The sequence below is a fragment of the Sturnira hondurensis genome, unplaced genomic scaffold, assembly GCF_014824575.4.
Source record: "Sturnira hondurensis isolate 20B ecotype Veracruz unplaced genomic scaffold, ASM1482457v3 Scaffold0010128, whole genome shotgun sequence".
In the NCBI taxonomy this organism is placed as follows: Eukaryota; Metazoa; Chordata; class Mammalia; order Chiroptera; family Phyllostomidae; genus Sturnira; species Sturnira hondurensis.
In genome coordinates, this window is record NW_028082759.1 from 14,747,550 (window position 1) to 14,773,893 (window position 26,344).

Here is a 26,344-nt window from a genome sequence, read left to right on the forward strand (position 1 = left end):
TCCCTGTTCTGCAGATGAGGAAATTGATCCACAGAAAGTTTGTCCAGTGTCACACTGCCGGGGGTGACAGAGCTGCAGCTCAAACTCCAACAGCGTGACTGCAGTCTGGCCTCTAGACTGCTGCAACCTACGTCTTTAACCTGCTTTCCTCTCTCATCTGTCACCTCCCCCCACCTCTGCCGATGCCCTTGCTCCTAAGCAAGGACGTGCACGGCCTCTGTCACGCACACCAGTCAACACTCCGAAGCATCTGCAGTCAGGTTTAAAAACCGCCTGTCAAATGTCGTCCGCTAAACACCAACATGCAAGGCCCTCGCAATGCCTGGAAGACTCCAGGCTAAGAAGAGAGGTTCTGTGACAGTCTGTCTCATGCACACCTCCTAACTGGGATCACAGCGTTCTCTGTAAGGAGGACCTCAGCAGGTGACGGCTTCTAAATGCTTGAAGATAAACAACAGGTAGATGAACTCCTCAGAGCTTTAAACAGCCGAATCCTACCTGGAAGGTCATGGTGTGGGGAGGGGACAGGCAAAACATAAAGCTGATAAATCGGTCAGTTCATGCATGTGTGCTGGTGAACAAAGAAGACAAGTCTGTTTAGGACTGAAGAGAGACTCCCTTCCTTCGCTCCCCATTCAACAAGGGAGTTACTTGCTAAAGCTGTCAGCTCCGTGAGACACAAATCCAAGTTTCACTTTTCTGTTACTAAGTTCTGTTCACAAGTTCAGGGGTGTGCAGGAGGGATGTGCACAAGACCTGGGAACAGAGGACCCTACGACGTCCTAGGCTGGTACTCCACCCACCTCCTTCGGATGCTAAATCGGCCTGGCGGCAGATTTATAACACGCACAGGTGTTTATGCACCTGTTTCTGGGGTTCCACTGAAGGATGCTTTCCGCTTGGAGAGACACAACAGTACTTTGTGCAACAGAAACGTGGGCGTCCCAACAAACGCAATTTAGGATACTCTGGAGAACTACATCAACTCAATCTATTCCAGCTCTTTGACTTGCCATTCTTTGTTAGAGATTTTTCAATATGTGGCTTTGTCTCTGTGGCTATGTATAAGCTTTGCTCAGAATTTGTTCATTCATCCATTCATTCCATAAATATTTATTGTGCGTCTATTCTGGGTCACTGAACACCATTTATTATTCTGTGCCACAGTGGTCTACCCCAACAAATACAATGACGTATTCTGCTGCATTTTTCCTGCCACCCTCCTTTAAGTAGGGGACTGTGTAAAAAAGATGACCAGAACAGAGACCTAGTGGGTACACTTTCTAAATGTTAGAGAGTGGGTACACCATATACAGTGAAGTAAATTTTGTGCTGGGGTACAAATCCCTACCACATTTTCTCAGCACATGATTAAGGTTAAATTATTTTGAGCTAAAAATTCATATTGCAGATACCACATGATAGGGCTTGACGCCAGAGAGGCCTAATAGACCCAGTAAAGTGGAATAAACCAGAGTGAGCGCTCTAAGGGCGGAACGTGTTCTGTGTACTTGACTCCTCCCCCACTCTCCGGTGGGCATCAGATCTCATCTCCGCAAGGCAGAGAAGCCTGGACTGGCCACGCATTCCACCGCGGCTGCTCTGCCGCTCACCGCTAATGGCCTTAGAATGTCTGCGACTTCCTGAGTCCCTCTTGCAGAAACCCAGCCTGCCAGACTTGTAAATTCGGGTCCTTGGGAGAGTTCGTCGAAGCCCAGTACTGAGTGCTGGGATAGCAGCCGAGCAAAGGGTGCAGCACTTTGTCAAAATAAACATGAGGACTCTCTTGTGCGCCTTTTCTGTAATGGGTTTTGAAGGTCCCGAGGGAAGGCAGAATCGGGAGGTCCCAGGCTATATCCTTAGCTGGGGTGGGGAGGTGTGATAAAATCTCGGCAGGAGTTCCTTCTTTGAGTTAGGCTCAGATAAGGGGGGGGCGGGGGGCAGTTGGCATCAGTGCCCTGGAGCTGCTGTGACAAAGCTCCACATGCTGGGTGGCTTAGCACGAAAGAAAGGAACCGCCTCGCGTTCTGGAGTCCAGGTGTCTGCTCTGCGATCCAGGCCTCAGCGGGGCCACGCCCCTGGAGCACGTGGGAGGACCCTTCCTTGCCTTGTTCTCAGGTCCCCTCGTTTGCCAGCCGTCTTTGGCATTCTTTGGCACCAAGCTGCTTCACTCCAGTCTCTGTCTTCATCTCCACAGTGGTCCCCCTGTGTCTTTGCCTTCCCGTGACCACCTTCTGATGACATCGGTCATGTTGGATCAGGGCCCACCCAACTCCAACATGACCTCCTCTCAGCTGATCACATCCGCAAAGACCTTGCTGCCAAGTACGAGCACATTCTCAGAGACCGAGGACTAGGACTTCACCGTCTCCTTCCAGGTGGACCTGACTCAAACCACAGCAACGGAGCTGTTCGGATGTTCTGCAGTTCACTGCGTACAATGGTCTGTGTCCTCTGTGGTTCCAAGAGCCCCAAGTGACTAGAGCTAATGGGAAGAAGTTTCTGGAACCAGCAACATCACTGGTTTTATCAAGAGGTGGTGTGATTTCTTAAGTTCTTATCCTAAGGTGTAGTTTGTGTAGCAAATCTCTAGTAAACAATGACATTTCTAGAATTAAACAGCCAATAACCTAAGGAAGAACAGGAACAATTTAAAAGATTATAGTCAACAGGCAATACATTTTTGTAAGAGCTGGTTCTCACCCACGTAATAGAGAGGTCACTGAGTAAGAAGTCAGGGGAGGTCGGTCTGAGTCCCGGCCATGCTGGCCGCTTCGGCAATCACCTGACCACACCGAAACTCACGCTATCTCCCCGAGAGTTTGTTCTGTGGCAAACTCTGCCTGGAGCACACACACTGCCTGCCCCACCCATGAGCCCGAAGAAACAGGGCCGTGTACACTGTTCCTGCTGACTAGGACGCAACCATATTTATACTTTCTCCCGGCCCTGAAACACGGGTTGAGGTGGGCGACTGATTCTGGGCAACACACCCAGAGGTTTCCCTCGGCGACCTCTAGTGCCTCTGAAAGTTGAACAGGCCAATCATATTTCTGTCAGGAATTCAAAGTTAGGCACCCAGAAATTATGAGGTGTTAAAATGGGAACTAGAGCTGCAAAATAGACAAAATTGGAGCCAAAAAGGCCATGATGACTACATAAACCTCAGTTGTATGTTTTGGTAGTATGTTACCAATAATTAGGGTAATAATTAACACTTTCCATGAAGCTCACATCCTTCAGGATAACATATCGATAATACGCATTTATTTATATCTCATGTCTATGTGTAATATTTCTAACAACATGTTGTAATTTCTCATCTAATTATTCTAACAACCCTACAAAGCAGCTTTCCTTACCCTAACTTTACCGATAAGCAAACTTTGAAGTGGTGCTCACGTCACTGCACCTTCCAACTGTTTGTTACTCGTGCACATGGATGGCCATTTCAGAAATTCCTGGGAGAGTCAACCATGGGTTTTAGCTCTTAGAAGCCCACCGTGTATTCTTCTGGTCTCAAGCAAGACTTCTGAAATGTGGTGATTCTTGCTTGCACGTGCCCCCAAATTTCCTGAGAACACAGAATCAAGGAAGGCGTTTTAAGGTGCACAAACTTTCACCATCCTCAGCCTTCTTGGCTCCTGACTGCGAGAACTCTGCTACAGGCCACTGGGCCAGGGCAGAGGACAGAGAGAAACAGGAAAACATGGAACTCAGTAACAGACCACAGGTAGCCTGTAAGTACTGCCCAGCCGCCTGACCTCTGCCTTCGCAGCTACTATTCTCCAGTTTGCAGGCACAGTTCCCAAGGAACTGAGGGCACCACGAAAGCATTACTGAAAATATAAGCACACAAGTGACTTTCAATGTGAAAACACTTTATGAAACGATATGGAAAATTATTGTGTGGGATACATCTCATGACTCTGTGCCTGAAAAGCTTTCAACAACAAGTCCGCCGCCAGGCCCGGGGGAAGAGCCCCACTGAGGACCTTCCTCTCCAGCAGAGGAATCTGCTCCCGCACCGTGGGGTGGGCCCTAAAGTGCTCCAACACGCTCTCCTGGATGAGGTTCCACATCCAGACCTTCTGCTGCTGCTGTCGCCGGGTGGCCAGTTCCCCACTGGCCAGCATCAGGTCGCGGAATTCTCTCATCTTGTCCCACATTTCAGCAATCCCCTCTCCACTTCTGGCAGAAATACGAACCACCTATTGAAAAGGGGAAAACCAGCACTGTGCTACTTACAATGACAGAACACACTTTCATGGGCACTTTGATGCCTGCCAATTAATTTTTACCGTCTAAGGAAAGAGGCAACGGCAAAAATGAGATATTTCATTGCTGTGTCCAAGTTACCATATGGGGAAACACACCGAGGTAAATTACTAGGATTCCTACATGCAGAGCAGAAATGAATTACTGATTCGAGGCCTGGTGTTTTAGCCCAGAGATTCATCTGGATTTAGGATTGCTCAGATGGTCTTCGGAGGCCCCGTGGAGGAACTATGAGAGGGTCACAAGGGCGAGGAGGGCCACGCTCCACAGGTTTCTCTGAGGTCTGAGGCCAGGAAGTGAAACCAAGGGGAGCAGCTCTGTAGAAGCTGCCCGACTCAGAAAGTGCAGGGACAGAATACCCGACCCTGCCTGTACAGGACGAGCCCGGACCTGACACACCAGGTGGCTGGGGGGGATAGGGAGCTCCAGGCCATGTCGTCAGGGTTCTCGGTACAGTGACTGGAGGTTGGTCTTTACTAACACAATGTCCTCCTGCAGACAGAGCTGCCACTTCAGCATTGTCACTCCACTCGTCACAGGACTCTTCTCCTCCCTTAGTGAAAACAGCACCCAGCGAGCCTAATGGGAAGTGAGTCACTTCGGGGGCCTTCTTCTCTCTCTTACTCAAACTCTATTACAGGTCATCAAATCATTAACTGCTCCCAAACCTTAAAGAGGTTCATTTCAGGAGGGATCTGCTGTCACTTCCAAATGGCTCATGCCCAGCATTAAGCAATCTAATCTATCGCTTCACAACTAGTTTTTGACATCTACTGGTTGACATACTCCGGCCTTGTCATAACTCTTACAATTGTAATCTCATGCACAAGCAAAGACTGAATCCACGTCTAGCTCAGACTTCCATCCCCTGGCACGCGGGCTGAGAGGCGGGGCCGGGGCGCCGGTACCTTCGGTTTCCAGACTCCGGAGCGCCGGCGCAGCAGCTTCAGCGCGCTCGTGTACTCTGCCTGTATTCTGCGGGCCGGCACTATCAGGTCTCCGTCGGATTTGGTGATGGCCACCAGATCTGCCATCTCAATTATACCTCTTTTGATGCCCTAACAAGGAAAGGAGAAGAAGCGATTTATCAAAAACATTTAATTTAATTACAGCCCCCAAAAAAGACAAGGGACACCAATGGATACTAAGATTTTGGAAGTCATACACTTCATTAACTGACGTTTTCTCTGTGTCTCTCCCAAGCCCTGGGTACCAGGAATCACAGTGACTAGACAGAAATTACTCAAAAGCACCATCTCCTGGATCTCTGAAAGTCATCTGGAAAATCTTCTAAGTTTAGAGCCTAACATGCTGAAACACGCTCCGAATTAGAGAAAATGTATCATCAGGACACAACATGACTGCGTGGCAGGAGCAGTTCCCATGGTCTCAGGATGCAGCCTGACTCTCCTGGGCTAACAGAGCAAGACGCAGAGCCGTCCATCACCGAGGCGCTTCGAGAGAAAGCACACCTATCGCCACATTCTGTACATCTCGAAACAAAGTCTTTGAAGTTTTCCTTAAATGTACCAGCATATAGCATTTGGAGATTTTTGTGGGGTTTTTTTTTTTGAGGAAAAATAACCTGAGGATAAAAAAAAATGCCTCAAACTCTTGATTTAAATTTACGCTGCAAAAAAACATCCTAAGGCCAAACCCTATTTGGAAAATGTAGATTTTTCCATCTAAGATTAAGATTTCTTTTCAAGTGTTTTAAAACATAACCTTCGACGATTAAATCCTAATATTTGATGTTTCTAAAGTGCAGCACCCACTTCTGCGGTCGGGCTATTTTTGGAGCTAAAATTCTCTGCAACAAAGAATTCATCTGGTCTCTGTCCAGGGTTCCTGCGGAGCAGCCTCCAAACCCTGGAATTTCCTGAGTGACAGGGGTGTCTTTGTCACTCACCACGGGTGCCACCAGGACTACACCCGAGTTCAGAATGGGAGCAGAGTCCCGGAAAGACCGACCGCGACCGTGCGATTGGAGCCTGACCTCTGGGGAAGGCTGGGGGCAGGGTACTGGGGACTGAGTTCAGTCGTGTGGACAGCGACCCCGTGAATCACGTCCACGTAAAGATGCCCCAACAAGAACCTTGGGCCCTGAAGCTGGGACGAACTCCCTGCAGGTGACACACATTGATGCCCAGGATGGAACTGTGTCCTGAGCACAGAGGAGCTTCAGGTTTGGGACCCTGCCCGCCCTCTCCCTACACGTCTCTTCATTTGGCTGGTCCTAATTTGTATCATGAAACTGTGACTGTAATACAGTACCTCCCCGAGTTCTGTGAGTCATTCTGATTAATCATTAAACCTGTGGGAAGCCCCGCATTGGTGGCCAGTTGGTCAGAGCCGTGGGTGGCCTGGGAACCCCCAAGCCTGCTGCTGGTCTGGTGTCTGGAGTGAGGGCGGCCGTGGTGGGGACAGTGCCCTCCACTGGGGAAGGCTGTTAATGCCAGGCGGCCCATGCCAGACTCCTGCTGCAGGAGGAGAGTCAGGATCCTACTGGACTAGACACAAACTCTGGTAGTAGGATCCCAGCGAAATACGGAGGGAGGGATATCTTATGAGGAACTTCTCAACCAACCAGACTCCAAACGCCCATGTGGCAGTGGCCCCTTCTCACTGGAGCTGCCCACGTATGCCACCACTCCAGGGTCACAGGTGGCCAAATCTGGGCTGTATCATTGTCTCAAGGTCCTCAGTTCTGTTACTGCACATTGGGAAAAGATACAAATCTGCCTTTGACAAGTATTTTAGCTAATGTGAATGTTGCTGTTTCTTTCCCTACACTAACAACAACTTGATTTACAAAAATACGACATTTGAAACTCGTACTTTCAGAGATGCATACTTTGTGTTTTGGGAAGGAAAAAGTCAGAACAATTACCTGCAATTCATCCCCTCCTGCTGGTGGCAGCAGTAACACGAACATGTCAACCATATCAGCAACAGCGAACTCCGACTGCCCCACACCTGGAATTTTAGATTACAACTGCACGCTGAAATACTCATAGTGACTTGGTTTCCCAACCACACTGACGATGATTTCCACTCCACTCCGTTCACTCACTCCATCACCCACCCGACCGGATCCCACCTCAAGCAGCCCCCTGGAGAATGACACGTCCCCGTCCCAGCCTACAAGCAGGCCTGTCGCCCTTCCCGTCTCTCTGTCCTTCCCACCAGCCTCAGTCTCTGACTGAATGAGAACCTTGGGGCCTCCCCTCCCACCCCACTCTCTCGGTCTCCCTCTCTCCAGCAAGCACACTGAGCTCTGCAGCTCTCCCCTCAACTGTGCCTGTTAACACTCTCTGCCTTCCTGCCTCCTCCTCACCCTTCGGCACCAGCCCTGCAACCCCCCCCTCGGATCAGCACAGTTCCCTGTGCTCTGGCCTCCATGTGCACACTGGAGAACCGGCTCAGGTGTGGACCTAAGGGGCCACGATGGGGTCATGGGCTCCGGTGTCTCCTGAGAACCCTAGAGGCCCTGCAAAAGCGATGCCCCTGAGGGCCTTCAGTCAGCCCCCCTCCCATTGCTCCCACTGGTCCCACAAACACGCACTGTCCCGTAATCTCGCACAGGATGATGGCCCCGGCACCTACCTCACAGCGAAATACAGAGACCCCCTCCCCCTCCGCTGTCCCCCCACCAGTGAGCACCCCTGAACGGGAGCTCTGCCCTCCAGCTCCTCGCCAGTCCAGGTGCTGCAGCACCAGCTGAGGATGACCCTGCCCCTTCCTCCTCTGGGCCCGTCAGCTTTGTCTCTACCCTCACCTTTGTCTATGGCTCCGTCCCTCAGCACGTGGCGTGAACTACACTCAAGTCTTTCTCATCTGAAAACCCAACAAGTAAAAAACTAGCACAGACTCACGAGCTCCTCCAACTATCATTGGATCTCCCACTTTCTCTTTGGAGCTAAGTTTCTAGAGAAAAGCAGACATGGGTGCCATCTTCATTTGACTACTTCACATTAACCTCAATCCACCAAAATCCGACCCCTGCCCAGTCCGCTCCCCCAGCACCCCTCTCGGAACTCCCTCCTTCCTGGTGGGCAGACTCCTAACTGCCCACTCAGTCTTTCCTCTCCTCTACTTCCTGGCCCCGGGATTACGGGAGCATCAATGTACCAGACGAAAGGCCAGGTCACCAGACCCCCCCTTTCAGCTACAGATGATTAACGAGCAGAAACTCATCAGAGTTTCCAGGAAAGGTGTTTCCTTCAAGGGTGCACTCTCCTGCCTGCCCCCTGCCCTCCTTCCTCCCCACTCTCCTTCCTTCTACCTGGAACACGGACGTGAAAGAGTGTCACCAGCCGTCTTTTAATGACAGCAGAGACTGAAGCCTGGGACATGGAGGGCATGGTAGAAGACCTACGCCTGCTCAGGACACCTGCCTCCAAGCTTTTATCTACAAAAAGTAAACCTTCTCATTTGAATCACAGTTATTTTGAGTCTCTGGGACAAGCAGCCCAATGCAATTTCTAGGTAATACACTTGGTGTTTATGGTCCTCCTCTCCCTTGATTCTCCTGCTACCACGGGGGCAACTCTCCCTCCATCACCCTTAGCTGGGGTAGTTCTGGCCTCCAGCCCCATCTCTCTTCACACCCTGCCATCACACCCCTGCTCCAGGACCCCTGAGCACACTGCAGTTCTCTGGATGGGCCACGCTCCCTCACGCCTGCGTCTTTGCAAACACCCTTTATCCCACACTTTATGTAATTCCAATTCTTCCTTCAAAGCTGAGTTCAACTGTCACCTCCTCCTGGAGGTCTTCCTTGATACCCCAAATCTGACTCAGGCTGTGTCACAAACATCACTCAGTAACGTAATATATTGTTTCCCTACCAGAATGTGGATTTCTTGGGTTTCCATTTTAGTATTCTCATCACATGTAGTTATGTAATAGGGACATAAAAATGAAATAAATGTGACCCTGTTTTCAGGAGGCACCCAACTGCATTAACTTTCTTAGCAAACACTGTAAACATGAAATGTGCTTAAGCAAAATAGGTGTCATGTTCAAGTCCTGTTTCTGTAGGTCATCCCGGTGCTCACAGACCTCCTCAGGTACTTACAACACACCACCTTGTGTGACAGGTACCCAGAGACATGGCTTATTTTTCTTCTCTTCAAAGGCAGGATTATAGCCTATACACTCACATCTCCCAATGAGTCTGAGATAGCTTGTATTTAATTATACCTTTAATAGTAACTGCTGAATGAACAGATCAAGTTAGCTGCCACTCATGTTTACGCAGAGTGCATTAGAACAGGATTTCGTCATGAGCAGAAGACCACACTCACCTACAGTCTCGATGAGAATGATGTCGTAGCCCCCTCCTTCGCACAGCAGAATAGCTTCATTGGTGGTCCTTGTCACCCCTCCTAGAGTACCTCTAGTAGGAGACGGCCTGATGTACGCATTCATATCTCTGGATAACTCAGTCATTCGGGTTTTATCACCCAAGAGTGATCCTAAAATGCACAGTTACATTTTATAATCACGGAACACCTATAAGGGCCAATCATCAATCAGCCAGTTCCTAGAGGAAGTGCTTTATGACATTTCTGCCCAAATCTCAAATTGTATTTCAGATTGTTGAGCTTTTATCCCATTACAGGACATACAATAATACCAAATTAAACTTTTTTTAGCACGTCAAGCCCTTCGAAATTTGCAATGGCTTCCCAAGGACTGGAGGCTCAAATCCAGATGCTTCGTCCCACCCAGCCTGTCCAGTCTCAGCACCCACTGGCCCCCACACTGGTCCTGCACTGCACTGTGTTTACGGTTCTCAACTTGGCGTGATTCTGCCCCAGAGGAAATCTGGCAACACCTAGAGATATTTTTACTTGTCACAACTGAGGGATAGGGTGCCAGGGGCACCTGGCGGTGGAGGCCAGGATATTTCCACAAGCAGGACCACAGGATGTCATCAGTGTCAAGGTGGAGAAGCCCAGCTTTAACCAAAGTTCCTCCCTATAGGACTGTATCTTACACATTTTGTATGTCACTGCTTGTTCACAGTGGGCAATTCCCTGAACACCTACAGCAATATTTCAGGGTTTACTGCGGTATTTTGGCAAATATCAGTATTTGCAAATTCTGGAAGAGTGAAAGCCCCAGAACTACTGAAATCACCTCTAACCACATATTAACATTTCAATGTCTAGTACTGTTCTATCCTGAAGTTCAATATTCATTCTGTGTAAAAGCTAACTTTTCCACATAAAGTTGATGCTAACCATTGAGACGTCCCTTCAAGACATGCCCTTTCCCCTTATGATCCCCGTTTAGAGTTCTCATAGATGCCAATTCTGGAGCACAAGCCCTGCCACATCTCAACAATCTCACTTACTGCACATAAAACTTCTTTCTAAAGTAATTTTCTGCATGAAATCACCTCTGTGTAAGTCAACAATATGCAGAAACTATACTTGAAATGATTTACTTATAGATGCTAACGCACTGAACTCCACATTATGAACTTACTCTCCCATGTAATTATCTTTGCCTGTGAATCCAAAACTGCTGTGGGCTGGCCCTTTGGGGGGCCTCAGAGCTAGTGGGGGGGCCTGTGTGTGCAAAGCACAGGTCTCCTTCTCAAACCTCAACGTGACGCTAGTTTTCAAACGTATGTACTACTACACTTCCAGTGTCCTGTTTATGCTTGTGTACTTTTTTCTTTCAAAGTCTGTACTTCGTTTTACCTGAGAAAGGGAACCTCATCTTTGGTTTGAGAAAGTTCGGGAACCACACAGTATGCAACTGCAATCAGACCTCCTTATGTCAGCATTTCTGCTGGTGTCACCTCAAGCTACTGTTCTCTTTGGCTAGTGCAAGGGTTCTAGAATATTTATTATCAAGGTTCAGGGAGGAAATGCCTCCTCACCTACATGAAAATGAGGGCCACTCTCAAAAAGTACTTGTTCAGGTATGTACCTTTAACAAAGTTTTTAGACTGTAAGTAAGACACTACATTAATATGAATTTAACCTTGAACCCTGTGATTATCAATTTTACTTTAGTTACCCTTTTAGTTATAGTGAGTCAAAAGCTGTGAATGTCCTCAGCTGAGTTTCTCAACGGGTGGTGACAGGAACTGCTATCCACCTCTCTATGAAGCTAAGGACCCAGAAACAGGATTTTATCGTCTGTATATTTTAGCCTTAAACCCACGGCACACAAACCAAACACTTGCACAGAGCACACCGCACTTCCCCTTCCCAACACACAACACACTGCAGTGGCCTGTGTGCCCTCATGTCCACGGGGCTCCATCGGGCGCGAGGACTGTGGCTTACTCACCATTGGACAACACGGTGCCTCCTTGCACAGTGCCTGCCTGCAGTCACACTTGTTAAATGGATTACCGTAATGTGAGAAGCTTAAATCATCCCGAGTGGTAAGAGAAGAAAACCCTTCCCTATTTGCATGAAAGCTTTGTTTTCCTTACGTGAACCTTTGGGGAGGTACGATTCATCACCTCATCTCTGATGAGCAGCAAATTAAACTGAGTGACGGCAAGACCTCAAATCAGTAGGTGACTGCTGAGGGCCGTGTGCAATGTGCCGTGTATGTTAAGCGCTGCAGGGGGAACCGTGGAATACTACGTGGGCCCTCTAAGGGCATTCTGGTTAACAGAACATGTAATCTAAACAGGTGACAAGTTCTAAGGTTTTTTTAAGCCTAAAAGGAGATATTACAACAATAAGAAGAAAACAGAGAAAGAGGAAGAACCCATTTTCTGAATCATGTAAGGGCTGACGCAGCCAGGAAAAACCAGAGGGAAGAGGGGCCTACCCTCAGGTGCGACAAAGGGCTGAAATTTGCTGTTTATTGTCTTCAACTTCTGGCCACATTCTCCTAGCTCTGGGTACCCAGGCCACTCCATGATCCTGGGCTAATCTCGTCTGCAGAGCCCAATGCCCCAAACTGCCTCCCTCAGCCTCCACCTCGCTCCCCAGGACTCCTCCTTCAGTGAGACCAAGCTCAGCTGGAGGTTAGAAGCCACCTGACTGCAAACCCCCACTAAAGCACAAAGAGCCCCAGCAGCCCCGGCCCTGCCGCCTACGGAGAAGCCACAGTACTCACCCCCACTAGCACAGGAGGAAGGGTCCACGGCCAGCACGGACAGCTTGTGCCCTCGCTCCGTGAGCATTTTTCCAAAATATTCTATGAAGGTTGATTTTCCAGCACCAGGGGGGCCGGACAATCCTATGGTGAAAGAGATCTTCTGATTTAATGACATAAATGAGTTCTATTAAAATATGAGACTTCCTTCTGTTCCTCCTTGGTTATTAAAACCATCATTATTATACTTTAACATTTCCAAAAGCAGTAAACGATAATCCATTTCTTTATCTAGTATCTGAGTAATAGAGACATAGGAAGGAAACAGTTCTGAGTGCCATATGTTCACCAAATTCACTTTTTAAAATTACAAAACATGACTTCCCTTTTTTACTATAACACAGACCTTTTGGGACAGACTTCATCGCCCCTGCTGTCAAGGCGCTGGCTGTCCATAACACCTGCTCACCTCTCGTCAGGATGGGCAATGATTCCACCTACCCCATCTCCGTATGCTGGGTCTCCCCATTGGAAAAAATAACTACTCATTGCTCTAAAAATTGCTAGTGATGGAGAAAGTAATTTCCTGCTTATTAAAGATTATTTTTCATCTCACCTGTAACTCAAAGAATATAGACTAAATACTGAAAAAATAATTTGTCTTAAGAATGGCAGAGGGTATTATGCTAAGTGAAATAAGTCAGGCAGAGAAAGACAAACACCGTGTGGTTTCACTCATATGTAGAATCTAAAAAGACAAAACAAAAGAAAACAAAATAAAAAAACAAAACCCAAACCAAACAAAAAGACACTCATAAAAACAAACCCCAAAGGGATGACTACCAAAGGGACAGGGTGAATGAAAAGGCAAAGGGGAATATAATTAATAATATTTTAGTTGGTTTACACAGTGACAGATGATTACTAGAATCAGTAGGGCGATCACAGTGTAAGGTATAAACATGTCAAATCACTACACTGGACACCTGAAACCGATACAAACACTGCGAGACTGTAAACCAAGTTAGAGAGAGAATACACTCACTGCGAGCACAGCAGGTGAGAGCACTAACTGGGGAGCTGGGCGGCCACCTCTATCTCTAGCTCCGCCTTCGACGAGCTGTGTCCCCTTGGATAAGCTACTTCGCCCTCCTGCACCCGAGTATACACTGCCATAAAACGACTACAGTGGCACCTACCTGCTCAGGTTGTTGTAATGACTGGATGAGTTAATACTGGCAGTGGTTTAGAACAGCTCAGGGCATAAAGTCAAAACGATGCGTAAGTGGATGTCGGTTCAATAGTGTAAAACATTAGCATTTAACTATCACCATATTCAAAAGTATGTATGGCCTATGTAGTTAGTACGCTTGATTTGGGGCAGGTCTCTATCTTAAATTTATTTATGGGCACTCTATACTGGTTGCTTTTATTTACAATGGGAATAAAATAACTGCAATAAAGAAATAGGTTTATTGAGCCAAATGAGAGCAAAATAGAAAAACAAGAATAACACTGCAAAATTGTGAATTGCTAGCGATGTGTGGATTACTGGTTAACTCCAGATATTTCTGGGACATTTTCTCTAAAACACTCCCAAAGCAGGGGTGTCCAAGCTTTTCATGTCTCTGGACCAGACTGGAAGAAGAGTTGTCCTGAGCCACCCATTCAATAAACAAACACTAATGAAAACTGATAAGCAAAAAAAAGGTTTTATGTAAATTTACAGTTTTGTGTTGGGCTGCATTCATCACAGCTATCCTGGGCCGCATGCGGCCCACCAGTCAGACACCCCTGCTTAGAAAAAGAGTTAGAAGTAAATACTTTGTCATAACTAAAACTTCTCTTTGGAAATTTGCTAGTTTGTCTGCCTAGAGATTATTAACACCTCATGTTGTACTCTCATAATGAGAGTTCCCTCAGTGAGGACAGAAGAATAAGATGTGTGAAAAGTAATAGTTGGTGAGCTCTTTTTAAAAACTATCTTTAGCCCTGGTTGGTGTGGCTCAGTGAATTGAGTATGGGCTGCAAACCAAAGGGTTGCTTGTTCGATTCCCATTCAGGGCTCATGTCTGGGTTATGGGCCAGGCCCCTACTGGGAGCCACATGAGAAGCAACCACACACTGATGTTTCTCTCCCTCTCTTTCTCCCTCCCTTTCCCTCTCTCTATAAATAAATAAGATCTTTAAAAAGAAAACTATCTTTAAAGCATTTATACTCCACTTAAAACCCTAAAAACTAAAAGGCTTTAGTTCCCATATTGCCCATAAACCAAGATACGAAAGTCTAATGAATGCCAGTCCACTTGGAAGTGTCCTCATTTCTCACAAAACGTCTGCACTTTGCTCACCACTTCAAGTTGCTCTTGGTGAGCGAGGTGGCTGGAATCACCTAGCTTACCGTCCTGAATGGCTCCCATGCCCCCCAAACTGACCTGCTCAGTTCCTGATGGCCAAACATATCTAAATTGCATTAAAGTGTACAATTCCACACACATAGCAAGCTTACACGTCATTACAGAAACAAGTCAATTGTTTAAGAAATTAAGGGAACATCCAATGTCTTTCAACAGCAAATGAATACGGCCTCTCCCTCAAACTACATTTTGGTGTTGAGGCGGCTGGGCTCAGAGCCAAATCTTTCCCAGTAACTCTAACAAAAAGTGTCGGAGAGAAGGCAGACTTGTCTATAGGAAGACGAAAGGAACACCAAAGAAAAAGAAGTTTAAAATATGACAAGTGCAATTTTAGCTGACTTAACCACAGAAACTGGGAATTCACTTTAGACTAGTAAGCCAAAGGCCTACTGAGAGAAAGGAGTGGACCGCCAACCATTCTTCCCATTCATGCTTCTGTTCTGGGAGTCAGAGCAAGATTCTTGCCGGCAGAAACCTTACATTATTATTCTTTTAAAATGCAGAGCCTTGGTTCAAATGGCCCGGCAGCTTTTCTCAACACACCAATATTTGCAATGGAAAAGTACTTAAATTCATCGCAAAATTCTGAAAAGAAAAGCAAACCCCCATTACAATGCAACCATCTAGGCATTTTTTCAAACAGAATTTTTAAAAAGTTTCTGGACACTAAAAGAAAAAAAAAACTGACCCACTCGAAATGCTCGTGGTTTTCCTTTATTTAGTCGTTCTTGCTCCCTGTGGTAGCTCAACACTCTCTGGAGAAGCACCTGGGCTAACTCCTTTTTCCTTTTGTGAGTTGATTCTATGAGAGTTATAGCCTCTGCTAGGCAGGCCCTTTGCCCTTGGATTAAACCCGTATAAAGTTTATCCACAAATCTTTGTTCTTTATCAGAAATTCCTTCTGTGTGCTCCTTTAAGACTGTGTGGACGCATAATGGTCTCCTTAAACACTCTGACCGCAGCAGCCGCTTTGTCCAATGGGGTCCAGGGGAGTCCCATAGCCGAGCGCAGGGGCTCCCTGACCCGAGAGGANGTAGCTCAACACTCTCTGGAGAAGCACCTGGGCTAACTCCTTTTTCCTTTTGTGAGTTGATTCTATGAGAGTTATAGCCTCTGCTAGGCAGGCCCTTTGCCCTTGGATTAAACCCGTATAAAGTTTATCCACAAATCTTTGTTCTTTGTCAGAAATTCCTTCTGTGTGCTCCTTTAAGACTGTGTGGACGCATAATGGTCTCCTTAAACACTCTGACCGCAGCAGCTGCTTTGTCCAATGGGGTCCAGGGGAGTCCCATAGCCGAGCGCAGGGGCTCCCTGACCCGAGAGGAGCACTTGAGCGAAAGATGCAGTGGTACCGTCGCAAAGGTGTTCTCAAAAGGCCTTTGAGGAGATGCTGGTGAGGGTGTTGTAGCAGCAAGGGGATATTCATTTTGTCTGTAGCTGAAGAAAACACGGACGTTTCTTGGCTCAGTGTGACTTGTAACTTCCTAAAAGAAAGACAAACATATTTTTCCCAGTTCAATATACAGCTGGGATACTGAAGTGGTAAAAAACTGCAAGCTTTGTGTTTTCCCTATATTCTAAAACACACATAATCACGGTTCTTGGTAGTACAAATGAATGAAAGTCTCTCACTAAATTTAAAAGGCCCCTCCTGGCCTACAGTAAATATTCAGAATAACCCAAATCATGAAACTCTACTGTGAAGAGCAGTATAAATATGTATTTTCTCCTAAACAGAAAACAAATTCACAAAAACCTCATTAGGGTAGAAATTTTATGTCATGCTTAGTTTCTTCTGTCTACAGATCTTATATTCAGCTTAACAATTTTCTCAGATCAAACATACCCTATTCTGAAGCTCATTCAAAATGTTTTTTAAAAACCCCTCTGATGCTGGCCTTTTATTCATTTTCTACCCAAGAGATGCGATTAGTTAGCAGTGCAGGCACTAGAGGTGTAAGTTTAGATCCAGCGTGCACCCCACAGACTCACCCTGGAGCAGAGACGTGTACTCCGCATGGCCCTGCACGGCCCTGCACGAGCTGACTAACGACAACAAGCCTTCATGTGAACCGAACTGTGAGGACTGTACTCCAACCACATCAGTGTAACCCAAAGTATGGTCATGACCACATGGGTGCTTCTTAAAAATGCACGTTCTCAGCCCCACAAACTACAAGTCTGCAGGTAAGCACACTCGAGTTTGAAATGCTATGGAATTGAGGATCCTTTACTTAGACTTACTGACCTTCTCCACTTCAAGCTGCATTAGACAATGAAGGCTAAGCATGCTGAGAGTCAGGAAAGTGCACAGGGTATGAGCCTTGGAGACTCTGAGTCTCTGCCACATAAGCTGTCATGACCTTGGGCATCTTTCTTAACCACCTTGTGGCTCAACTTCCTCTTAAGAAAACAGGTGAGAGAACAGGATGGCTGTGAGAACAAACCAAGTTCATGTAAAAAGCTGGGAACAGTGCCCAGCACAGAGTAAGAGCTCAGTAAAGGTTAGCTTTTATTATTATTATACCAGTTTATAAAATTTTAGTAAATATTAGATGAGATCTAGCTTTCAGTGGCAAACAAAAATTTACAAATGACATATATATAGCCTACTAAGTTTGCTTGGGCTTATGACTATTTGAAAATTCTGGCTTTTAAGAACCTCTAAGCACAGTGTACTAAATTATTTTATTGCTACAAAGTTCCTCTCCAAATTGTACTTCAAAGCCAGTCAATGAAAATTAATTTTAGCTAAATAACATTCTATTACAAAAAAAAAGAAATGTTTTAACTTGTTATTAGAACTGAAACTGCTCATCATATTTCTGTTTTGGGTGGGAGGGGAAAGCTATGACTTCTGTTTGCACAAAATTAGTCTTACTCTACGAGGATAATGCTTAAAAATGTGTAAAAATGTTTCTACAACACAGTTTTAAAACACTCATTACTACTCTTCGCACAAACATGCAAAAAGACATTTAGAACAAACAAAGCACAACTGCTATGGTAGAAAAAGAAACAACTTTCTTGAAGATAAAATTTAGAATTTTTATAAGTTTAATGAGAAATATCTAATAACTATTCATGATGTAACTTTGTTATCACCTATAGCTTGCTTCCTTTTACATTTAGATTTCTTTATTATATGAGAATCAAATTTTTTGAGCCCTTAATTTAACTAACCGGTTACTGTGGGCATCGGTATGACATTCATTGTATATTTATAGGTCACTTTCTAAGTTAAATATGAAATTAGCCTATGTACTCAAAAACCTAGGAAAAAGAATTATGTGCAATTTTTAAAAAGTGGTGATCATGTTTCGGCTATGTTTCTATGCACAGAGATTCTATCAGAAGCACCACTGAATGGCTAGTAACCATTTTAAAGCACGGAAGATTTTTTTTTGACCATCCATATGCTATAATAAATATGAGGTGTCCAAATGCATATCTTCCACTTTTTTGCCTGACAAACTCCTACTCAGTTCAAATATCACCTCTTCTAAGACACACCCTTCCCCACCTCACCCGGGCAGCCAAATGTTCTATCTTCAAGGCTCCAGACCCTTTCAGCACATCTCAGGGACAGTATTTGTCCTCTTACGCTCTAATTTATCTATTCATTGGCCTTTCTCCACCAAGTCCCACCCCTCACCGTGGCTGGCAATCCTCCCAGAGAAAGGACAGTATCTTATTCTCAATTTCCTCAGAATCTAGCACAATGCTTGACACATGGTGACCTGTTAGTAATTTTTGTTAAAGGCTCATGAACGGATACTCTGTCTACTTTATGTTGTTCTATACAGACAAGTTTGAGTAATAATTCTAACCTGAGAATACTGACTAAAAAATTCTACCATCTCAGTTCACTGTTTTGAATCAAAGTTTTATCTTTGACATCTAACTAATTTCCCAAAACAGAAGGAATCAAAACCCAGTAACAACAGCTTTACTAGATGAAAATATGCCCACTTATAATAACGCAAGCAAATAACATTCCCTAAATAAATGAGATGAATAAAAATAACTTAATACGGCCCTGGCTGGTGTAGCTCAGTGGATTGAGCACGGGCCTGCGAACCAGAGGATCGCGGTTCGATTCCCAGTCAGGGCACATGCCTGGGTTGCAGGCTGGTTCCCTGCAGGCCAACTCCCAGCAGGGGATGCACGAAAGGCAACCATACATTGATGTTTCTCTCCCTCTCCTTCCCCTCTAAAGATAAATAAATAAATAAATAAATAAATAAATAAAACTTAATACTTGCCCTGGCTGGTGTAGCTCAGTGGATTGAGCGCGGGCCTGCAAACCACATGATCACGGTTCGATTCCCAGTCAGGGCACATGCCTGGGTTGCAGGCCAGTTCCCGGCAGGGGACGAATGAGAGGCAACCATACACTGATATTTCTCTCTCTCTCTCTCTCTCTCTCCTTCCCTTCCCCTCTAAGATAAATAAATAAAATCTTTAAAAAAATAAAAATAAAAACGTTTGAAAAAAAACTTAATATTTTATAGACTGCTCCAACATTTAAAACAGCGATTTCTTTTTTTTCTAAACTATTAACAAATAGTTGTCATTTTTTTTAAAGATTTTATTTATCTTTAGAGGGGAAGGAGAGGGAAAGAAACATCAATATATGGTTGCCTTTTGTGCAGCCCCTGCTGGGAGTTGGCTTGCAGGGAACCGGCCTGCAACCTAGGAATGTGCCCTGACTGGGAATCAAACCGAGATCCTCTAGTTCGCAGGCCCGTGCTCAATCCACTGAGCTACACCAGCCAGGGCTACAGTGATTTCTTACAGTTGTAGTCTTTCTCAGAAAAATCCATGTCGACTATCTGACAAGTGAAGTTCTCTGCCCTTCGATGTCAATACAAATCTTAAAAGGTCTTTAAGTGAAAAGAGCGAGCCAGGAAAAGGATGATACACTTTTTTTACTCTTTTGCCAAAATCAAAAAACTACCCAGATGCACGCAACTCTAAGTTTCTAAACCTTCAGATCTCTGCCTGGGGGCTGATTTTCTTGGTGCCGCCAAACCTTGTGGACCCTCCGAATGGCCGAGCAGCAGCTGGTACCTTTCACCGAATGCTTACTATGCATGAGATACTGTGCGTGCGTTTCCTCAGCTGGGCCTCACAGTGCAGATGAGGTTGTTTTACAGGTGAAGCTCATGGGGGTTACTTTTATTGACCTACCTCTCACAACTAGTGGCAGAACTTGGGAAAAACTATGGTTTGGTTTTGTTTTTTTACGATTTTATTTATTTATCTTTAGAGGGGAAGGGAAGGAGAGAAATATCAATGTATAGTTGCCTCTCGTGCATTGCCTGCTGGGAACTGGCCTGCAACCCAGGCATGTGCCCTGACTGGGAACCAAACCTCCATCCTTTAGTTCACAGGCCCACACTCAATTCACTGAGCTATACCACCCAGGGCAAACTATAGTGTTCAACCTAGACTGTTTTATAAAAAGAGGAGCAGAATCATGTTATATTAAAGGAACACTAAATAACCCTTTACATGTGAATAATATGACAGCAGGCTGTTTATCTTCATTATCTTTATCTTTTCCTTCCTCCTTCCCTTCCTTCTTCCCTTCCCTTCCCTCCCCCTTTCCCCTCCCCCCTCCCTCCCTTCATTCCTTTCTTTCTCTCACTTAGACCAAATGAAAAATTATTTTGGATAACAGCTGGGGTGGGGGGAGGTGGAGGGATTCAGCAAAAAGGAAAAAGTACTCATGGACAAGGACAACGGTGCTGAGATTGCTGAGAGGAGGGGGGGTATATGGGGTCTAAATGGCAATGGAAAAAATACAATAAAGATTACATTTTTAAAATTATTTTACATTTTCTGTGCAAACATTATCAGTAAGATTCCAATAATGTATTAGGTGGCAGGCCAAGCTTCTAAAAAATTTTTAAATATTTTTTGCTCCAGAGAATAATTCATACCTGAAAACCAAAGTACATATTTCAAGTAACCAACCAATCCACCAGATTTTAATGGAGTCCATACATTTTTAAAAGGCAATAAAACTCAGCCTTGCCGAGCAGTTTTGTGCCCTCATATGGCACGGGCACAACAGACTGCGTCTGCTGCAGTGGCAAAGTCACACAGGTAAGAGAAGGACTTCGCACCGCCTCGTGTAACTACGCCTCTTTTCCTTATCGGACGCAATCAAAGAACTTGGCCAACAATCAAATCAAACAACCTCCATGAACTCCCAGGATTCCGGGGAGTATGCTTTCATCCTCTGGCTTTAATCTGAACATGCACAACATTCAGTTAGACACCTCAGAGCACTGCCATTCCTAATGGGCCTGAACGTCTGTGTGCTGATACGCAGTGGAGCCCATCAAGTGGGCAAAAATACTGAAGCGCGTTAGTAAGGGCACCCCTTCCTCTGCAAAAGGTTCACATCGTTTTCGTCCAAATTACGCTGGTATCCACCCCGTTCTCTCCAACGCCATCCCCACGTTTCTCTAATGGCTTCAAGCTTTGAGTGCCGGCCACGGGGAGAAACCCACTCACATCAGTCACCACACAGACATGTAACTGAAAAGTTTCGCATGTAACATGTAACATGTAACATGTAAGTTTCACAAAACATCACAAACCCCTACTACAGGTGGCCCACTCTAATGCTGATTTCCTATTCATTTTTTTTCATGTAGACTGCAACCTACCAACAAGTACAACCTTAATGAAAAACCCCAATCTACTACAGTCATCTCTATGATCATTAATTCTTCTTCCCAACAAACACTTATCCTCATAAGATATAAGTCTGATTATATTACTTACCCCTCTGCTTAAAACATTCTAAAAGTTCTCTCCACCTCATCTGTAAGAAATGTTTTCCCGTGATTTGGCCATTTACTCACTCAGCAACTGTTTATTGAGAAGCTACTACATGGTAGGCACAGTGCTAGGCCCTGGAATACACTGGTATATGGGCCGCACTTGGCCCCTAACATCATGAAGCTCACAATCCAGCCGAGACAGCCGGCACCTAAACAGTTCATACTCTTTTTTGAGTGCTCTTGTCCACCTCTCCTCCACTTTTACCACATCACTGTAACTATTCTGACCTGCTCAGAGGCCCTGGAAAAAGCCATCCTCTTTTATACACCTCGGCCAGTGTCCTTGAAGTCTCTTCTGATTGGAATGTCCTTATCTCCTTTAATCATCTCACAAATTCCCCCCTCAGCCCTCAGAATCCACTCGAGGGTCACCTCCTCTGTAACAGTACCCTGGAGTCCTTTCAATGCCTCTTCAGTTGTCATTTCTGTCTCCTGTCACCATGGACTGGGCACATGCCTCTATTATAGTAATGATCACACTGTTTTGTGATCATTTTTTAAAATGTCAGTCTTGCCTAGACTATGACTTATCCTTATACCCTCATCAAACTTTATTACTCTGAAGAATAAATGAGTGTGTGCTGTATTTTGTATGGGTCGATAACTCCATCATGCTGATTATTCAGTTAATCAATGTTTGAAAACACACATTTTCTACATTTTAAAGTGAATACATATTTATCTTAAGGACTTTCTTTTTAAAGTCTGATTCCAATATATGGATGTTTCCCTTCATTAAAAATCTGCTCAGCAGCAGCTGGTCTGACTCGGGATATTTGTCTTGAAATTGATCCAGTGAATATTTTCAATCTCAATAACCACTCTGGCAAGAAAAAGCACACAGGATTTCCAAAATCAATACATTAGGTCAGTGTCCGCGGCGCAGTACAGTTCATATAGTCAGTGCAGTGTTAGACCATGTGTTTCTATTTCTCAATGCTAATCACTTTTGATTTAAAGATAAGCTCTCAGACGCTACTAACCTATTTAGCATCTCCCACCATCCCCACAAAAGGCTTTCCTTTCTCCTTTTCAAATAATTTCAGGAAATTTTGGTAGAGCAGGATGACTTTTTAAACAAGCAGCTCTTAAATGGGTCATTGTTATATGAGAGGAATACAGAACACACAGTGAATTCTGCATGGAACATTCTCAGGTTCTCTGTCCACTTCACCTTTTTTCACTTTTGGAGCTAAAGACTCAGATTTCCCAATTTTACTTTCAAGCTTCAATCTACTTGGGAAGTTCCTCTTTTTCTAAATTCCATCACCATTGAATGTTTTTGTTTCTACTGCTACTACCCCAGTCCAAATCTGAACTAGCCTTAGGAATCTGAGACTAGCCTAGCTGTGAGGCCTGGGATATCTCTGCTACTCTCCATATAAAAATATTGAGACCAATACATCAAGGTCACAGTGAGTATGAAATGAGATCCTGTGTATGAGGGAGCCCGGCAGAGGGCCTGGCCTCCAACAGGTGCTAATTAACTATTAGGAACCCTCTTTTTTTCTCCCTCTCTCTGTCTCTAGTCTTCCACCTTGGACTTCACAGCAAGACTCATGTTGAACCCTGATTGTGATCCATCTTCTTAGCAGCCACCTCAAACCCTGGGATTGTGGTTCTCCCAGTGTGGTCCCCAGACCAGCAGCAACAGCATCAACTGAGAACTGATGAGGAAAAGAAATTCTCAGGCCCCACCCCAGACCTTCTGAATCAGAAATTCCGGAGGGGCCAGCAATCTCTTGTCATAAGCCTTCCAGATGACTCTGGTACATGTTCAAGTTTCAGAACCAGTGACCTAGAATAAAGTCCAGTGTGGCACTGTACGGTTTCCCAAACCAGTTTTCTTCTACTCACTGTACTTGCTTTCTCAGACCCATTTAGTCTAACGAAAGTTTATTCATTATCTCTGCTTACTTTCCCAACCAGATTTTACTCACTTGCTATGTCCTACCCCTTCTAAAACACCTCTCCTATGTGACCCAGCTCAAATCTGTTTTCTTAAATCCTTATCCAACCACCAGTGTCCAGGAATTTTTTCCTCTTTCAATTCCAATTATTTCTGAATACCCTGGTGATAATCTGCAGAAGTCACAAACTGCCTATTTCCATCTCAGAGAGTACGTGAGTAAACTGGTTGCCAATAATATTTAAAAAATTTTTAGCCCTGGCCAGTGTGGCTCAGTCTGTTGGGCATCCTCTGGCAAAGCAAAAGGTCACCAATTCAATCCCCAGTCAGGGCACACGCCTGGGTTGCGGGTTTGGTCCACCATATGAGAGGCAACTGATTGATGTTTCTCTCCCTCAGTTTCTCCATCCCTTGCCCTCTCTTTAAAAAAAAAAAAAGAGAGAAAACTTAAATCACATAAAAATACGGATTTTTCGGTCTGTGTTGGAGACAATGAAATCTGTGTGAGGGACCCACATCCCCACACGGTGTTAACGGGCTGGGAAGCAAAATGTCTCAAGCACTCACCAGCACTTCCCAACGACAAACACAGGTTTGCATTAGATATCTTAATACCTAAAACCATGATTTCCACTTCTTATGGTTCTGTAACTTTCCATGTGTTTACTTTGTTTCTAATAGAATACTGGCCTTCAAAGAACTGAACTAACTTTTCCAGTTTTTCTTTTTAATTCTTAATTACATTGAACAAAAAATGTTAAGTGTTTACTATATCCTGGACAACGACACCAAGATGACTTATAATCTGCACAGACCTTCATGGTTTTCTATCAACTTGGAAAAGTTATAGTCTATTTTTTATTTTGTCTCCCAAGGTACAGATACTACGATACAACTCTTAAGAAAGGTAATAAAGTAAGAAATATCATTTAGCTTAGGTTGTCTTTCAATTTGTAATGAGAAATACAGACTCAGCCCATGCCTGGGCACATTATTTGACATAGACACTGTTTAAAAGCTATTACATACTGGATTTTACTTCATAGAAGATGAGGTTTAATTTCACTCCTTGGCAGTAGCTACCCCGGACTATCACGCTTTTCATAGGCCATAGTTATGGTTAACCATTCGCGGGTTTGGCAGAGGCATGGGGCAAGCCGCCTTGCCTGGCATAACGGTAAGCTCACATAGCTGCCCAAAGTGATGAAAATTTACAAACCCCGTTTTTAGAGCATTTCCTTTTTAAGGAGAATAACAATGAACCTTCCCTTTGAACCCATTTTGCCGGCGCTTGCAAGAGTCCTCACATCCCGCACATCCAACATCAATCCAACTTAATAGTCTTCACTTCCTTCCCCCACCCCAAATCCTCCAGGGGGCGCCCCTGAAGGCCAAGGAACTCCCACCCCACCCTCGGAGGCCGGAGGCGGGAGCTTAGCGTCCATTCCCGACGCAGCACGCAACCTCCAGACCAAACTCACCGGCCAAGGCCAAGGAAGTGCAGCTCCGCCCCGCCCCACCTTTTCCGCCGGCCAGGTTCGCCCCGCCCCGCGCTCGCCGTGGTGCGCAGGCGCAGCGTCCACTGTCGGGCCCTGAGACCAGAGCGGCGACAGGGGGTGTGGCCTGGGGCCCGGCAGACTGGGCGGGGCAATTCTTGCCTCTGGCGAATGACGCGTGAAGATGTTGTCTTGCGGGACTGCTGTGGGCTGCTGGGACGCTGTCGCGAGGTCCAGCGGCGGAGGGCGGCCTTTTGGGTAGCTTCTGCTTCTCTCCAGGTCCGAAATGGAGGTCTCGCCCGCAAAGTTGGAGGGTAACCTCCCCTTTCTCCCGGACTTGGTGCTTCGCGATGCCGGGGAGACGGAGCCGGAGTCCAGCCCGGGCTGTGCGTACGCAGACCTCCGTCCGCCCAGCGACCCTAAGTGGGGAGTCGGGGGCGACACCAGGGACGTTTGACAAGCTGGTGAGGTTAAGAAGACTAAAACACCGCAAAGCAATTTCCATCCTGCTGGAGTAAAATGCTCAACGTTCAGCCGAAATAATAGCGTGGTTTTTAAAGACTGAAGGTTTCGCAGTTTTCTTCTTTTAAAATTCACCCTTTTGGACAGACCCGCGCTCACCTTAGGAAAGTCACCTGGGGGCGGGGGCTGGGGTGGTGGCGGGGGTCCGAAAGGCTCTCGCCTGAAACAGATGAAAACGAGCATGCTTAAATATTTGCTACCCCACTGCAAGGCAGAATGATAACTAATATTTTGAAAAAGTGTCAGATTATGTAATAAGTAGTAACACTTGAGTTCCAGGATTTGGGGGGAAAACTGAGAGTCTCCAAAATGTTTGGTGTAATGGAAGGATAACGGCATCAGTGGGTAATAACAAGGATCAATTTATGGTGAACAGGAAGTCATAAGTGGGGGGTAGATTATAATTAGTATCTGGAACCAAGACCCCAATCCCCACATATGATTTGCAAAATTGCGTACATGTATGAGGGGTTAGGCCTTTCTCAATTACTTGATATAGATAGATTTTTAATCTAGAACAATAACAAATTTTCCCAGGGTCTTTATTATTTAGACTAAAATGCCACCACTTTTACCCCAGGGTAATTGTAGACCCAAGAATAGTCCATTGCAAAAAGTTAAAGGAGTCCTGACACAGCAGAAAGGATCGTGGAAACACGGCAGCATTTAGACCTGGTTTCAAATCTCAGCCCCTGAACACAGTAAATACCATAAGGATAGAATTTGGAGGAAGTTAGTTCATTCCTTAAGCTGGGGTTACTTATCTGTACAATTGAGGGTTTG

At 45.4% G+C, this 26,344-nt stretch overlaps 1 protein-coding gene across 3 annotated transcripts; it reads right to left on the bottom strand.

Moving 5' to 3' along the window:
• Window positions 1-1,940: 1,940 nt before the first annotated feature.
• MMAA (metabolism of cobalamin associated A) lies at window positions 1,941-25,069 on the bottom strand. Of its 3 annotated transcripts, none has more exons than XM_037058454.1 (8): window positions 25,025-25,069; window positions 15,835-16,258; window positions 15,463-15,541; window positions 12,379-12,501; window positions 9,588-9,758; window positions 7,169-7,254; window positions 5,187-5,336; window positions 1,941-4,211 (listed from the first exon to the last, which is right to left on the bottom strand). In XM_037058454.1, exons 2-8 carry the CDS (start codon window positions 16,198-16,200, stop codon window positions 3,903-3,905), a joined length of 1,284 nt encoding a protein of 427 aa, XP_036914349.1. In that variant the 5' UTR covers window positions 16,201-16,258; window positions 25,025-25,069; the 3' UTR covers window positions 1,941-3,902. The 3 variants fall into 3 exon arrangements, with proteins under 3 accessions (XP_036914349.1, XP_036914347.1, XP_036914348.1); XM_037058452.1 differs by lacking the exon at window positions 25,025-25,069 and adding an exon at window positions 20,617-20,722; XM_037058453.1 differs by lacking the exon at window positions 25,025-25,069 and adding an exon at window positions 20,617-20,718 and having other exon boundaries at window positions 15,463-15,806; window positions 16,100-16,258.
• Between the last annotated feature and the right edge of the window lie 1,275 nt (window positions 25,070-26,344).

Excerpts from the sequence above, each read along its gene's own strand:
- MMAA (XM_037058452.1), bottom strand. Across the intron at positions 5,337-7,168 it reads CAGGAGGGGATGAATTGCAG|GGCATCAAAAGAGGTATAAT; the intron begins GTAATTGTTCTG and ends TTTCCTTGTTAG. Across the intron at positions 4,212-5,186 it reads CCGGAGTCTGGAAACCGAAG|GTGGTTCGTATTTCTGCCAG; the intron begins GTACCGGCGCCC and ends CCTTTTCAATAG.